At 41.4% G+C, this 15,066-nt stretch overlaps 3 protein-coding genes across 3 annotated transcripts; 1 reads left to right on the top strand and 2 right to left on the bottom strand.

Annotated features, from left to right (window-relative positions):
* Window positions 1-1,098: 1,098 nt before the first annotated feature.
* On the top strand, window positions 1,099-3,490 carry LOC128444230 (calcium and integrin-binding protein 1). The gene is made up of 7 exons (XM_053426571.1): window positions 1,099-1,266; window positions 1,665-1,699; window positions 1,812-1,911; window positions 2,082-2,235; window positions 2,322-2,440; window positions 3,092-3,180; window positions 3,280-3,490. Exons 1-7 carry the CDS (start codon window positions 1,216-1,218, stop codon window positions 3,299-3,301), a joined length of 570 nt encoding a protein of 189 aa, XP_053282546.1. The 5' UTR covers window positions 1,099-1,215; the 3' UTR covers window positions 3,302-3,490.
* Window positions 3,491-3,527: 37 nt separating this feature from the next.
* LOC128444229 (RCC1 domain-containing protein 1) lies at window positions 3,528-5,950 on the bottom strand. The gene is made up of 8 exons (XM_053426569.1): window positions 5,665-5,950; window positions 5,307-5,522; window positions 5,050-5,215; window positions 4,827-4,948; window positions 4,629-4,733; window positions 4,038-4,208; window positions 3,924-3,953; window positions 3,528-3,805 (listed from the first exon to the last, which is right to left on the bottom strand). The coding sequence occupies exons 1-8, from the start codon at window positions 5,855-5,857 to the stop codon at window positions 3,648-3,650; spliced, it is 1,161 nt and encodes a 386-aa protein (XP_053282544.1). The 5' UTR covers window positions 5,858-5,950; the 3' UTR covers window positions 3,528-3,647.
* A 454-nt stretch (window positions 5,951-6,404) lies between these two features.
* unc45a (unc-45 myosin chaperone A) lies at window positions 6,405-13,272 on the bottom strand. Its single transcript, XM_053426223.1, has 19 exons — window positions 13,112-13,272; window positions 12,795-12,987; window positions 11,750-11,925; window positions 11,552-11,641; window positions 11,293-11,460; window positions 10,811-10,979; window positions 10,542-10,712; window positions 10,126-10,297; window positions 9,699-9,999; window positions 9,523-9,617; window positions 9,220-9,361; window positions 8,971-9,111; window positions 8,654-8,781; window positions 8,507-8,573; window positions 8,289-8,402; window positions 8,090-8,205; window positions 7,626-7,743; window positions 7,382-7,537; window positions 6,405-7,262 (listed from the first exon to the last, which is right to left on the bottom strand). Exons 1-19 carry the CDS (start codon window positions 13,133-13,135, stop codon window positions 6,990-6,992), a joined length of 2,814 nt encoding a protein of 937 aa, XP_053282198.1. The 5' UTR covers window positions 13,136-13,272; the 3' UTR covers window positions 6,405-6,989.
* Window positions 13,273-15,066: the final 1,794 nt, after the last annotated feature.

The raw sequence follows: 15,066 nt of genomic DNA, 5'->3' as shown, positions 1-15,066 counted from the left end.
ATAGATAGATAGATAGATAGATAGATAGATAGATAGATAGATAATCAATATATGATATGAGACAAGTTTTGACCTACAAGTCTCTGTTATTTTTTGAAAATGTGTAATATTGGTATAGGTAATTATACATACACAAATAAATTGTGAAAAGTAAAGACTGGAGACTTTCTTTTTTCTTTGATATTTTTGTTTACATATTTATTATCCATTTAATACCAATTCCTATATGTGCAATTCAATGGCTAGAATGTGAAATGCGGTACACATATTATGCTCACATTGTATATATGATGATTAAAATGTTATATTTAGGGCCCGAGCACTGACTGGCACTGACAGACTATTGAAATTGTAAGGATTATTATTATTATTATTCAGGCAAATGAATTGGCTTTTTGAGGGCTTTAACATGTTCAAATTCGCACCTCCTGCGCAGAAGTGGACTGCGTAGGATTAATTTAATTTAATTTTTATTTAATTCAATTTAATTTTTCTTATATTTAGTTTATATATATTTTTTACAGTTTGTTCATTTTGGCCACAAAAATATGTAATCATATGACATAACGATACAGTTTAAAGATGTCTGTAAACATGTGGGAGTAGAAGAACAAAAGGAAACATGGGAGCAGTGAGATGAAATAATTAACTTGTTTTTATACAATGCAACAGCTCATCAGTTCAAGTGGTAACAAATACCTGGACATAAACATAGAGATGCCATCTCTACTCAGGTCAGGACACAAAGGAAATCTGAACATTTCATGCAACAGGCTGCATTTAGAGTTACTGCACAGGAGTACCCCAGTTCATATTTAAATTTTATATCTCCTTGCTCTTATATTGCACGTTTACTTATTTATTACTTTTGACAATGTCTATATATTAATTTTCCCTATTACAACAGCACATAACCCCATTGTGGGAGGAATAAAGGATCATTTTATATTTTTTTAGGAGAAATTGCTACAAAAATGTGATGTTAAAGCATATAATGTGGGATGAATATGAAATAATTTGTTTATTTATATTTGCTGTGTTAGTTTACACGTCGCCTGTTGGAGGCGGCTGTTGTTGACATTGCGTCACCGTGGAGACCGTTACGTAGCTGAACACAGGGAAGAGGAATGGGCCGAGCAGAAACCGGAAGTAAACGATACAAAAGCAACTAGAAGTAGTTTAGTTTTAAAGAAAGTCTAAGTCGAAAAACTCGCCATGGGAACTACTGCAAGTCAAATTGGGAAGGACCGGCTCGCAGAATACCAAGTAAGTGCCCGAAGCAACGTCATGAAACTGGTGTTATCGTGTCACGGAAGTAAAACGAGTTGTGTAAACCTGCGAGCTGCTTTTTCCACGCAACGTTAAAACTATCTTAGCTTAATGCTATGAAGCTAAAGAAAACCATTAAAGCCTTGTCACCAGGTGATTTATCTGTCGTCGGTAGTTGTTGATGTTGAAGTAAAATTAAACTTTGAGGGCACTCGTAAATAATCTTGTTAAGTGGAAGCTAATGCTGCTAATATCATGGATTGACAGGCAATAGAAAGATAGAGGAAATGTATATATAAACAGGATATAGGAAATCAACTCATAAAATTATTGACTTGTAAGTGTTTGGTGTTAATCTGTGACTGCTTTAATTCTGTTAATCCTTTTCCTCACAGGAGCTGACATTCCTGACAAAACAAGAAATCCTCCTGTAAGTGAGCAGCTTCATGCAACATGTTACCAATAATAACAAATCATGTCCATCAATCTATCAGTGCTGGTTGCCATGAATTCTTAAATATTGCCCTTTTTCTCATAATCAGAGCTCACAAGAAATTCTCTGAACTGCTCACTAAAGATGAGAGAGACCTTCAAAACATCCGGGTCCCAATGGAGACTATCCTTACTTTGCAAGAACTCAAGGTAAACACACATTCAAGGGGTTAAAAAGAGGATTTATGGATGTTATGTGGACTTCTTCATGGTTTATTTGCGCTGTTTAACCAAGGTTGTTGTGCACTTTTGTGTGTTCTGGAAGAAGACGCTGAAGTGCTCATAAACCACATTGACCCTTGTACTTGTTCCTGTCCCAGTCCAACCCTTTCAGGAACAGAATCTGCCATGTGTTTTCAACGTCTGATATCAAAAATGGAAGCCTCACCTTTGAGGACTTTCTGGATCTTTTGAGTGCCTTCAGTGACTCTGCTACACTGGAGATCAAATCCCACTACGCCTTCCGCATATTTGGTAAATAACTCAATTAAAACACATTGCTGGTAATTGATGTAAGGTTAGGAAATCGGTGTAATAACTACAGTGATATATTGTTTTAGACTTTGACGATGATGGAACCCTTGATTGTGGCGATCTGGAGAAGCTGGTTAACTGTCTGACCGGGGAGACTGATGACACGAGACTGACCTCAGAGGAAATGCGACAGCTCATCAGCAATGTGAGTTCACTGACGCATTAAATCTGAAATGAACACCGAGGCTATCGTGAAATGTGGGCAGCTAAAAAATTGTCCTGCACTGCGAACTAGAGTCCTTCTCTGCCAGCCCTGTTTGGACATCTAGTGGGCATCTCCTGTGTTTCTCTCTCATCTGCTGGTGGTTTCACAGTCTCATAGTTTAAGACGGAAACAGCCTGTGGTTAAAAACTGCTCTAAGGTCACTAACGTGAAATGAAAAGTTCCTTTTGTCATCAGCAAATCCTTCGGAGAGCACAGAGTGTATTGTCTTCCGAACATGTTCTAGTGAGGTTTCCTTGTTACCATGAGGATATCGTTACGTTTATCCTCTTTGGAAAAATAGCTGCTACTCTAAATCTTTATCCCATCTGCGATCATGTTTAAACAGTATGTATCGATCTTTTAAACCATTTCCTTTTCTGTAGCTTATCGTTTTATCCACTTTTTAACTTTTTGTACTGTTATTAATTTGTCTTATACTTATTTGTACCTCGCTGTGTTTGTTTTGTTTCTACAAGCTGTTCCAAATGAATAACCCCCTGTGGGATTGATGAAGTTATTTGAATTGAAATGTGTGAAAGCAATTTTAGATGAAGGCTGAAGACAGTGGATTCAGTTTCTTCCCTTTTTCAGATCCTTGAAGAGTCCGACATTGACAAGGACGGAACTGTGAACCTCTCTGAGTTTCAGCATGTGATTTCAAGATCACCAGACTTTGTCAGGTAAGATAACAAATCAAACTATTAATTATTGTTACATATGTTATTTTACCCATTTTTTTCCCTCTTTAACTGTAACCTTACATTTGGATTTCTCCACAGTTCTTTCAAGATTGTCCTGTGAAGACCTCTAGAGGGCTGCGGAGATGCATATCCCCTTTCCTTCACATTACAACAATTTAATATTTGCCTTAAATTATATTCACCTCTGGATTTTATTGCCTTAACTGTTTTTATGTATTGTTTTTAAAATTTAAAAAGCAGATTTTTTAAATACCTGTAAATAATTAAAAGTTTTACCAAAAGTACAGAATTATCAAAGTTTTTCATACAAACAAACAAACAACACGTTTGTATTACAAAATATATTTAATCTCAAGTCTTAAGGTTTGTCATGTGAGAGCCTACACTTCCCGATATCTTGTTCAAAGTCCACTGTTCATGTTTATGAGGGAGATTCCTTTGTAATTTTAAGAGGTTGGGACTTCCTCCTTTATAACAGCAGCAAAAGTGTTCCACGTCCCACACACCACATCAACCACACGCATCTGCTGCTCCCTGAAGAACTCCACACACTGGGGCTCATCGGAACTGATTAACGTCTGATGTCCGAGTTGACCGTATTCTCCTGAAATGGTAAAAGAAGGAGAGTTGGTCAGGGGATTGTTAACACTGCAGCAGCGGCAACGACCAGTTTCACAGACAATACAATGTATTCATGAGTCAGGTTCCGAATTCAAACCTACCCCAGCCCCAAGTGTAGAGGTCCCCTGTGGCTGAAATGAGAAAATCAGAGATTAATATGACTTATCAAGAAATGCAAAGCAATTTAATACACAGGCTGTCACAAGAGTCCTTACTTGTCACAGCAGCTGTGTGACGGGAGCCGCAGCTGACTGTCCTGATTTCACAAGACAGGGTGACGTCCAGCAGAGCCGGGAAAGCCTGGATGGATATGAATACGTCCTCGTGTTTCTCTCCCTCCTGTGGATCTTCACCACTCTTCACATCAGCGTCTTGGCACAAAGCTCCTGTTCAATACAGTCAATGAAACCCGGCTATTAGCATGACAATATCACGCTTAAGTGGCAAACCAGCACAGTACTGAACAGGACGTTATATTAGAGTCATAGCGGTGGTTCATCCATGAATGCTAAAGCCTTTGCCATACCTGTACCTGACATTCTTTAATTTAAACAGACTGTAGGGGCGTGAGATCAGCTGTAGCTCTCCACAGTAAAGTAATGTTTCATGTCATTTAGTTTATGAAATATAATATATCCACCAGGTCCAATATTTGTTGTCCTATTGTTCAGAGATTCAAAGCGAACCTCAGCAGATAGGATGAAAATCTTTGGATTTATGGACGTCACTTCAGGCAAGAAGAAATATAAGAGGATCGTGTTTTGGAGTGAAACTTTATTTCACATTCCTGAAGGAGACGGACAGACCTGCTTGTTGGCTACTCTGCTGCTGCATCGTTTTCCTCAGACCTCGTGATGGAAGTCCGATCTGACCGCTCTCATTCCAGCCCCACAGGTAAAGGTCACCGCCATCTGTGAAGAAAAGGTCATCAGAGGTTTTTCTTATCCAAAGTTGAAGGGGTCGTAACTCTTTTCACTGCATACATCTTTTTTTAGAACATGTACCACTAATGGCGACAGAGTGCCAGCCTCCTGCAGCGACAGCGCTCATGGTCATCCCCCAGAGGGCCTCCACTGCCCTGGGCTCCTCCTCAGAGGTGAGGCCGCCGTGTCCCAGCTGACCGTGACTTTTAAATCAAACACAAACATGCACCAAACATCAAGATTTTCAGAAGGGTGCACCTGCAGTTGTAAATGAAGACGACGTGCATGTGAGTGTTCGCTCTACCTGCCCAGTCCCCACGTGAACACGGCTCCGGAGGCACACAGGAGGACGGCATGATCTCCTCCCAGAGCCAGACTCTTTGCTTTCAGGTGAGGTGACAGGGAGCGGAAGAGAGGAGGTTTGGTTGCCATATAGCCACCAGGGACCAATGGGAGATTCAGGAGTGGACCTGGAGTAAGACAGCAGCCAGATGTTTACTGTTGAGCCTCTGACAGGTCAAGTTATAAACCTGTTTATGTACGAGATATTAAAATACACACAACCAGAGCTGCCCTCCGATTGGGTGTTTGTTTCCGTGCTCCATGATGGAGTCTTGTCTTTCTTCTGCAGGTCCCAGGACTCGATCCTGTCGGGGAAAGCAAGGGTCAGGTGCTGTTCGCTGATGGAGGCATCTTTACAGCCAAGGCTCAGTGAAACACCACAGGACTGAGAGGAGGAGGCTGCATCGAACCCTGCCACACACACACAGCTGTCACCTAACACACACACAGACACACAAAGACACACACACAGAGCAATCTTTGGAGTTAACAGCCATATTAAGAGTGTTTGTTATGCTTCCTGTATCAGTATCTCTGTGTCAGCTCCTATGTGTCAGTATCTCTGTGTCAGTCTCACCGTCCTCGTGCACAGTCGCTCTTCGACTCCAGCTCGCCCTGACTCCACTGATCTTGGAGCAGCAGCAGGAGTCGAGCTCAGTTGGACGGAGCACTTTGATTTCCTCAGTGACGTCGCTTCCGGCCGCTTCACTCAATCTCCCGCGGTCACATATTTGTCCAAACGCGTTGAAGCCAAATCCAAACCACCGCATTGAAAAACGCGTCGCCTCCGTTTGTTTATTGCGGAAACTGCCGCAGCTGATCCGTGGCAGCGAAGTTACCCGCAACGTTTGAACCGCGTGGAAGGTGGCGCTGCGCGGCGACTTACAGCGCATGCGCACTGATGTGAAGAGCTGCTTGATAGATCTACATTCAACTCTGAGAGAACTAACAATTGTCATAATAACAACAATTATTAGTAGTACTTCTAATATTATCTGAGGCTGCTATCATCAATAACAACAACCAGTCTAACATATGTTAAGTATGATGGTTACACAACTGGTCTCTCTCCCTTTCTCCCTCTCTCCCTCTTTCTATCATCTCTCCCCTTTTCCATCAACCTAAGGAAGTTTGTTGTCGTCATGCTCATTCAACTGTTGGGTTTCTTTATACTGTATAGTATTACGATGTATATTGCCCTGAGATAATGTATGTTATGATTAAGTGCTTTATCATAATCTTTATACATATATTTCATATACAGTCGATTCAACATTCATGCTTTGGAAGTGCCTACAAAGAGAGGAAGTGACAATATTCTTAAGGTACAGATATGAATTTATTAAACAGTTAAAGTTGTGGGAATGTAGTGAATTAAAAATGAAAACACTGCACACTATTAAGTGAATTATTCAAAATGAAATGTTTTGGTCTTTATAGGTCAAACATAATAAAAAAAAAAACAGTAAAGTAGTGTGAACAATGTGAAATAAAAAGACAGAGAATATTTGTGGAATAACAATAACACAGGTATAAAAACTACAATCTTAAGTAAAGAATGTATAAAATTACACTTCGTTGTTTTTCAAGTTGATTTTGCACGATAGCTGGAAGTGCAGGATTGTACTTGTCATGACGATGGATACAATCAGTGATAAAGATATAATGTCAACGGCAGTCAAAGCTCATAGAATAGCCACATTAGAATATGTCAGTTTTTTTATCCAATATATGATTTTAAATAAATTCATTATTGCCTTTTGACAAATTCGCACTTTAAGATGAGCCTTTATCTATTCCAAACAAATAACCGATCTCCTGCAAAAGTGAATATGACTTCACTGGTCCCACATACTGTAACTCTCAAGGCACATCCCCACACAGCAGCAGTGTTTTCAGAGTTCAGTTCTTTTCCCGCCCCTCCCTGCTTCTGATGATGCCGTACTCCACAGCTTTGTCCAGACAGTTCTGAGCGACCTTTATAATGGGCTCCGGTATGCCTTCTCCTCCCTTTGCCAGGACAGTCAGGATCTCCAGAGCCTCACTCTCCATGAGTGTCTCAGCCAGGCTCTTCTCCGCCTGCATCATGTTCTGAACGATGACCGCGCCGCGATGACGGAGGTCAGATATATCACTGAGCAGCAGCGCCTGTATGATCTCAAGCCAGTGGGTGGTCTGAGGACGACAGGAAGTAATGTGAGCCAAAATATAAAAAAAATTAGCTTTTGTAGTATGTGACGGTTTGGACTTGATTTAAGTGTTGTGGCAGTGAACTGCTGCAGTGGTGTACTTACTGTTCCAGGGATGCGGGCACAGAGCTCAGGCTGCTCAGCGGTCAGCATGGCCAGAGTTCCTGCAGCAGCTTTCCGCAGCCTCTCGTCCTCCTCTCCGCTGTAGAGAACAAGCAGCTTCAGGCGATCGTTCCCTGTTGCCAGGTACATCTTCTGCACCTGAGGACACACCAAATACCCATTGCTGTTAGCTTCACATTTTAATAAATTTTTGCCAAATATGTATTTTCAATATAATGCATCTTACCTCTGTGCTTAAAACCAAATTACACATGCACTCTGTGGCAGAGGCTCGGACCAGCTCGTGCTCTTCAAACATAAAGCCTTCAACTTTTTGCACAGCCTTCTCTTTTATGATCTTTTGTCTGTGAAACAATATAAGTTATCAATACAAACAGTTACTAATCTAAGAAATGATATGCATTTGTGATGTCAGAATTAGAGATACATGAAAAACAAAGAGAAGTTTTGATCTAATCAAATATAGGATCAATACAAAATTTGATAGCATTTTAGCTGTATGAGACAAACTAGGATCCAGTGTGATTAAAAGTTTAAATAGCATTAATATGTACTTTTTTTTTTCATACATTGTAGAAAAATAATTCATATGAGATTTGGATTTGCTAATAATTCTGTTATCATGCCCATACTATAGCTGACCCGTTTTGTACATGTATTATTTGGAGAGACTTCCCCCTAGTGGCCAACCTGAGTCTATCGCTGATGCCGGCCAGGTTGGTGAGAGCCATGAGTGACTCAAAGTTCTGCAGCAGCGTGCATTCAAGGTTTAGGAGACTGGCAAGTGGTCGTATCACCTCATAGATCTACAAACATTAAAAAGAACAATGGTTTAGAAAGACATTATACATTTATCATTTAAGAGAAACCAATTTCAATTTATCCTTACCCTTTCTCCTGGAAAGGCAATTTCTGGGTTAGATGTGATGGTTATTTTTGCCAGGGCTTGTGCTGCTTTGATTTTCCCTAAACCTGTGTTGTCGCTTGCCAATGGGATCAGAGCCTGGGTGAGAAAACAGTAAAACTGCGTCATATAAAACTCCAATAGCAAAGTATCCAGGTAAGTGCACAGACTCAACTAATGTAAATCTATCATCGTGCGTCTACCTTTCCTCCACCCTGCGCCACCACTGTGCCTCTGTCTTCCTGTCGTTCCACCAAAGCCAAGAACACCCTGCAGTGAAAAAGGGCATTAAGAGCAATTCTACAGAGAGAACAGTGAGCAAAAAAACAGGCACACTGCCGTTTTCCTACCTGGCGATGCACTCTCTACAAGCCTCAGTGAGGGCGGGACTCTCCTGTTTGACCATACACACCAACGCAGATACTACGCCAGACTCCAACAGCTTCCCCAGCCTTTTCTCAACATAGGCAGGTGCATCCTGACACGTGAACAGACAAAAAGGTTCAAGTAAAACATACAAACGTTACAAAATATGCAGGTAACATACATTTTAAGAAAAGCTAAAGAAAGAGGTTGAAGTTTGAGCAGTGGAGCTACTGTGCAGCACTGAAGGAACACCCTGTAATGTTAAATCTACATCTACAAAAAGGGAGTATGTCAGCAGCACCTTGGGGTGCTCCTCAGGCACATGCTGCTTGGCATACTTGGCCAGCTCCACCATCTGAGGATCCGGCTTCTCTACTTCGTAGCTGTTGGTGCAATTCACTAATGTGGAGCCCACAGCGAAGAGCACAGTCTTATCCTCCGACTGTAGAAACATAAAGAAAAACATGGCTGTCACAAATATACCCCTTTTTTTAAGAGGAGTCTGTCTTTAAGAATGCATTTTAAAGAGCATGCATCACAAGTAGCCAACCTTTGCCAGTTCAAACATGGCCAGCAAAGCGCTCTTGTCTTCCACAAAGTCTTCCTTCACATCAGCATCAAAGGTGAGGTAGGCGAGACCTTCCACAGACCACCGGCGGGAGGTGGGGGGCAGAGACTCATTACACAGCCACCTAACACAGAGAGAGAGAGGTGCAGCTTGCTTCTTATTCCAAAACAAAGAATCCATTCCTTTGTTTTTTGTCTTGTTATTCAACAATACAGACAAACGCATGACGCACTTCTCGGAATCTTAACCCAGTTTAATTATTCAACGTCAAGACACAGTACATACTTCCTGCACTGCTTAGCAAGTTTCAGTGTGGATCCCTCTGCAAACTGCTTCATACTGAAATCAGTCCCTCCTGCTGATCCAAGTTTGCACAAACCCTGTGAAATAGGCCACATGAAAGCGTTAACTTTGATATTTTATGAAAGAAGATCTCAAATCCAGCCACATGCGGGACTTACCACAAGGGCTCTCACTCGTATCCTGTCATTCTCGCTCTTCTTGTAGAGGTCCTTCAGAAGTGCCACTCCGTTGGTTGTGATGAAGGAGGCTCTCTTGGCCTTGCCTGCAGCATGTATAACAGACTCCACTGCTACTTGCTGGTGTATTACATCTTCGGAGGCACACAGAGAAATCACTGCGTCCATCAAGCCTGACATCTCCAGGGTTCTGTTACCCACGTCGCTCGGCCCTTGGAGAAGCACCGACACTGTCTGGATGGCTCGCAACTTGGCATCTAGGCCGGGTCGGCTGAAGTACTGCCTACCCAGAAAATTATCAGAGGAGGAAAATCATTCATAGGATGCAATTTTTGGGCTAATGGGATACAATAACTATTTTTTGTTTTCGTGTTATTTTTTGAATAGCAGGCTTCAGTGGTTAACTCACTGCACGTATTCTTCACATAGTTTATTGAAGTTCTCCCTCTCCTTGTCACTCTGTAGGTCATCGTAGAGTTTGCTGAGCAGGACGGAGCAGCTCATGTGGGAGTTGTCTGTGAGAGGTGGTCCTTGTGCGAGCTCAGCGACTGTCCCAGCCACCTCAAGGATCTTCTTAAGTCCTGTAGGAGGACGAGGACATCATTAATCCAGCTGCAGCGATGCCAGATAAAACTGGTGACCGAATGTCAAGGGCTTGGAATAGCTGAGCCAAGGCCAAATTTTCATTAGACATATGAAAAAAGTTTTTAAAAAACATCTACTCCTTCTTACTGCAATTCTAACGAAAAACTCTATTGCTATTTTGTTTCCCTCAAAGCACAAGGTTGAAAGAATTAGTTTATCTAATGAGTGTATGTTTCTTACCCTGGTCTATCACCCATAGTGTGAGGGAGTTGTCAGGATTTTTCAAAGACTTGCGGGGTACTTGTTTGACCAGGAGGTTGATGGCGCTGTCTCTGCCTGGTCCTGACACATTAGGTGCTGGAAGCATTCCCAATAGATGCTTCAACATTGATCGTAGCTCCTTGGAGGGTTCTGTGTCAAATTCACAAAGTCAATTGCCTTTGAAAGCACAGGACAGAAAGCTAATAAACACAAATATGAATATAAACACGATTCAAGTCCAAACTCACCAGGAAGTATGGCTTCATCTTTCCCCCTGATCTCTCTGTTCATGCCCTCTGTTAAAGCCTCAAACATCACCTGCAGCAGGTGGCAGGCAGCCAGAGACACAGTGGAGGCCCCTGATCCCATTACTGTGCACAGCTGCTCCATTCCCAGCTCATTCACAATCGCCATAGTCTGGAGATAGAACAACATACTTCAGCACTGAAGAACAGCAAAGAAATTGAGTGTGGGCTATTAGCACAGTGGATAGGATCTCCTCACAGACAGGAACCTTGATAAATATATATGTGAACATCTGCTGATAAGTTGTGGCAAAGCAGATAAACCATGAAAAGAAACAATAATGTAGGAATATGTAAAGAAACATTAATACAAATAAGAAGGGCATCTTATGAATATATCTCATGTTTTATGGAATAAAATACAGGTTCACATCCCTGCTAAAAATGTTGCAATGAATATTTTGAGAAGACATAATTACACTTACTCTGGACTGATGGCCAGTGCACAAACCAACCAGAGTCCTCAGAGCTGAGAGGACCACCTCCTCCTGCTTCGACACAAGCAGTTTCTGAATCAGCTTCACGCCGTCATTACGGAAGATCTGCTCAGCTCCAGCATCTTCTCGAGATAACACCACCAGGTTCTGAGCAGCCTGAAATTGAAGATAAAAGAAGAACAATTTAAACACTTTTAGAGAAAAGAAGGGAAATAAATTAGGACTCTGCCTTATGAGCCATTCTTACCTTCTGTCGATCTGAGTCTTTCGCGGAGGCATCTAAAAGGAGGGCGAACATCTGCTGCACTCGTGCATCTGTGGAATTTAGCTCTCTCGACTACAGGATTAAGAGAAAATAAATCAATAAGGGGCTGCTCCTCAGTGTCCAGCTCCAAATACAAGACCTCCACAATCCTTCATCCACCTCATTAAAACGTCATATCACCTTCTGGTGGATTTGTGCTCCGAGCTGTCTGAGCAGATCCTGGAAGGCTTTGTTTTTGGGCTCAAGCTGAGCACACCTCTGAGCATCCAGAAAGGCCTGGTCAAACCGACTGAGTTTCTGAAAAGCCTGAGCTCTCCGGAACCGGGCTTTCACATCCCCAGGGTCAGTATCAAGAGCTGAAAAGAGAGGCAAACATGACTCATGAATATTTTTTATAAGAAAACATATATATAATACTACGTCGTCATAGCAGCCGGTACATTTGAATACAATAAAATACAATACATTAGAATAAAAAATAAAATATAAAAAATAAAATATAAAATATAAAATATTGCGGTAGAAAGAATAAAAACAGAAACACAAGATAAATGGGTAGATAAGGTGCAGTGGCAGATGATGGTAATAGTACTGATGATATGATGGTAATGTTATTGTTAGACAGTATATAAAAAATAGTACAGTATATATAGTATATAATATATATTTATATATGAAAGTAATTATACCAATATAATAGCAGTATATAGTAATAATAGCAGCAACAGTATATATAATAATAATAATAGTAAAATATAATAATAATAATAACAACATGTACACATGTATAAATATGTGTATATAGACTTATATATACAAAGAATATATAAAGAGTATGATATAATATATGATATATAGTACGGGTATAAATATAAGTATTTGGCGATACAATAGATATATAACATACTATGAGTGTAAGAATATGTAGACTGAGTGTGCAAAAGACAATATTATTGTACACAGTTGTTTGGAGTACTTTCTTCAATCACAGAAAAGACAGTTCGTTGTAGACCAAGTTTGCATTATCATGATTACCTCTGCCTATTATATGTGCAACACTACCTCAGGATGTTTATGTGGCACAGACCAAACCTTAACTATCTGGATGGGTAGATTCTTGGAAACTAGGTAAAAGTGGGCTTTGCTGCAGGCTTAGCTCCACCGTCCCTTCACACTCTTCTAATCTAAAGACCTGCACAGTGTCCTCTGCAGGTATGTGTCCCACCTTTGGATGCATCAGCCTCTGCCTTGCTGTTCTCCTCCAGCTTGAGGTAGCAGGCGGAGCGGTTGCGGTGCAGCACAGCCTTCTCCGCCGGGCTGTCACTCAGCTTCAGTGCTCGGGTGTAACAGCGGACAGCTCCCTTCACGTCCCCTGCCTTGAAGAGTGCGTTCCCCTCCTCCTTCAGGGCGACGGGCCCCTGGACACAAGATAGACAAGTCAGCAACAGTCTCTCAGGAGGACAGGAAACTTCTCCAGCCTGAGGATTTGGAGGAAACATGCTGAGCTAAACCGACAAAGCAGCTAACTGATCGCTCCCTTACCTGTTCTGTTTCGATCACACTCATAGTGGAGGCGCCACGCACAACACGGCTTCACCTGAAATGGAGAATATGTGGTTTAATTTAGCTCTGATGGACACAAACACAGCAAACTTCAGTCAGACATGTTACAGCTTGCGACGCTTCCGGGTGTCCGGAGCACGTCGAGGACGTAAACGCACCAGCCCCGCCCCCTGCCTCACGCTTCGTTACCATATAAGGAAGAGAGCAGTGTGAATGTCTCTGCTGTATTTGGTCACTTCTTCTTTGTGTTTCTTCTCAGGTCACACACACACACACACACACACACACACATACACACACACACACACAAGCACACGTGCACACACACACACACACACACACTTTAATACCAGCATACCTATACAACGAAAGCTAAGTCATTATAAACACGTGTATCAATGTATATTTGGATGTTAAGTGTGGTTTAAATACTTTGTGTACAATGAGTTAAACCTTTGCAAATAATTCCTTATATGTATATTTTAAGTACGTCTTGAGTATTTGAAATAAAGAATTTATGAGTGATGATGCTGTAATGTCCGTCACCTTTTAAGACGAAAGGTCAAATATGGCACATTGTATTTTTATTTCTTGCAAAAACAATATATATAAGATAGTAAATAAATATTGTATGTTTACACACACACACATGCCTTTTATACCAAGCACCATCACTTTGTGGCTGTTTCCCACCACTAAAGAAAGTGACATAGGTCCCCGGGGGACTCTCGTTTACCAGGACAGTCAGACGCCATTGTTTGGTGTCCTTGGTTGCTCTGGAGATGAGGTGCTTACCTTCAGGCCCCATTCTCCGCTTAACCTGGTAAGATGCTCACATTACCACAGCAGCTTTATACCTTGAGAAGAATACCCAGCATGGACGGCTGATATGTGCTGTGTCTCCTGAGGGCTGGGCTTGCTGTGAGACCTCATACATAACAGATCCACAGGAGATCCACGAGGCTCAGTGACAGCACCGGGCACCCAGAGAGAAGAGCCCGAGTCTGTAATCAAAACCAAAAGCAGCTGTGTTAACATTTGTTTCTCATCAGAACTCTTTTTTTACATCGCAAGGCATGATTCTGTCATTTCTGGTTAACTTTTCTGCAGCAAAAAAAAATTATTTAAATAATTTTGTCGATCCTATCAAAACTCATCAGTCTCCTGTGACCAAAGCAAAACCAAACCCATCTGTTCCTGTCATTCCTTACACAGTTTGCCAATTTATCATGGAACTGTTAACCTCCTGTTTCCACAAGCACAGAAATCTATATAACCATTTATCAAAAGAACAATGTGACTCATGTCAGGCGTGTTGGTTTATCCTAAATATGAGAAGATGAGCCGAACTCGGTTTGTTCAATCAAGTATTTATTTAGGAAGCATCAATCAGCAAAGCAATGGGCATCCAACAAGTCGCATCAGAACACAAGACCCATCAGAACGCATCAAACAGCCGGCGCCTGTCTATTTTATAACAGTAGATCTTGGTTCTTCCTCCTTGAAAGTGCGCAGGCGTAGGCCATCCTCTGGGTATTGGAATAAGGAAGTGACAAGGAGCCGCTCCCAAGGCCTTGACACAGCTGATGGCATGTGGGCCAACGGTGTTGACAATTGGAGAAAAGATTATTGTGTTCTTGCTATATCAAAACAACGTTCTGTTTGTACAGACATTCAAAACAATTTAACCAAAACAACGAAACACATTCTCGCGCTCACACATTCTAATTTCAAGATTAAACACTAGGAAGGAAAAGGTTATTATTAATCATTTGTGTGAAGGCCATTTATCTGGCTCAAACTGCTTCTATCATTATTGTTAAGAGTACAGCTATAATTTGAAATGCTTCTATCTTCATTTATTTAGAGTTCAGTCGGACAGAGAATCTAGCTAAAATATTGAAATCCTGACACTCTCCTGCAATACGTCATTA

This window comes from Pleuronectes platessa, chromosome 7, assembly GCF_947347685.1.
Source record: "Pleuronectes platessa chromosome 7, fPlePla1.1, whole genome shotgun sequence".
Lineage (NCBI taxonomy): Eukaryota > Metazoa > Chordata > Actinopteri > Pleuronectiformes > Pleuronectidae > Pleuronectes > Pleuronectes platessa.
This window is presented reverse-complemented; position numbering and strand designations above follow the sequence as displayed.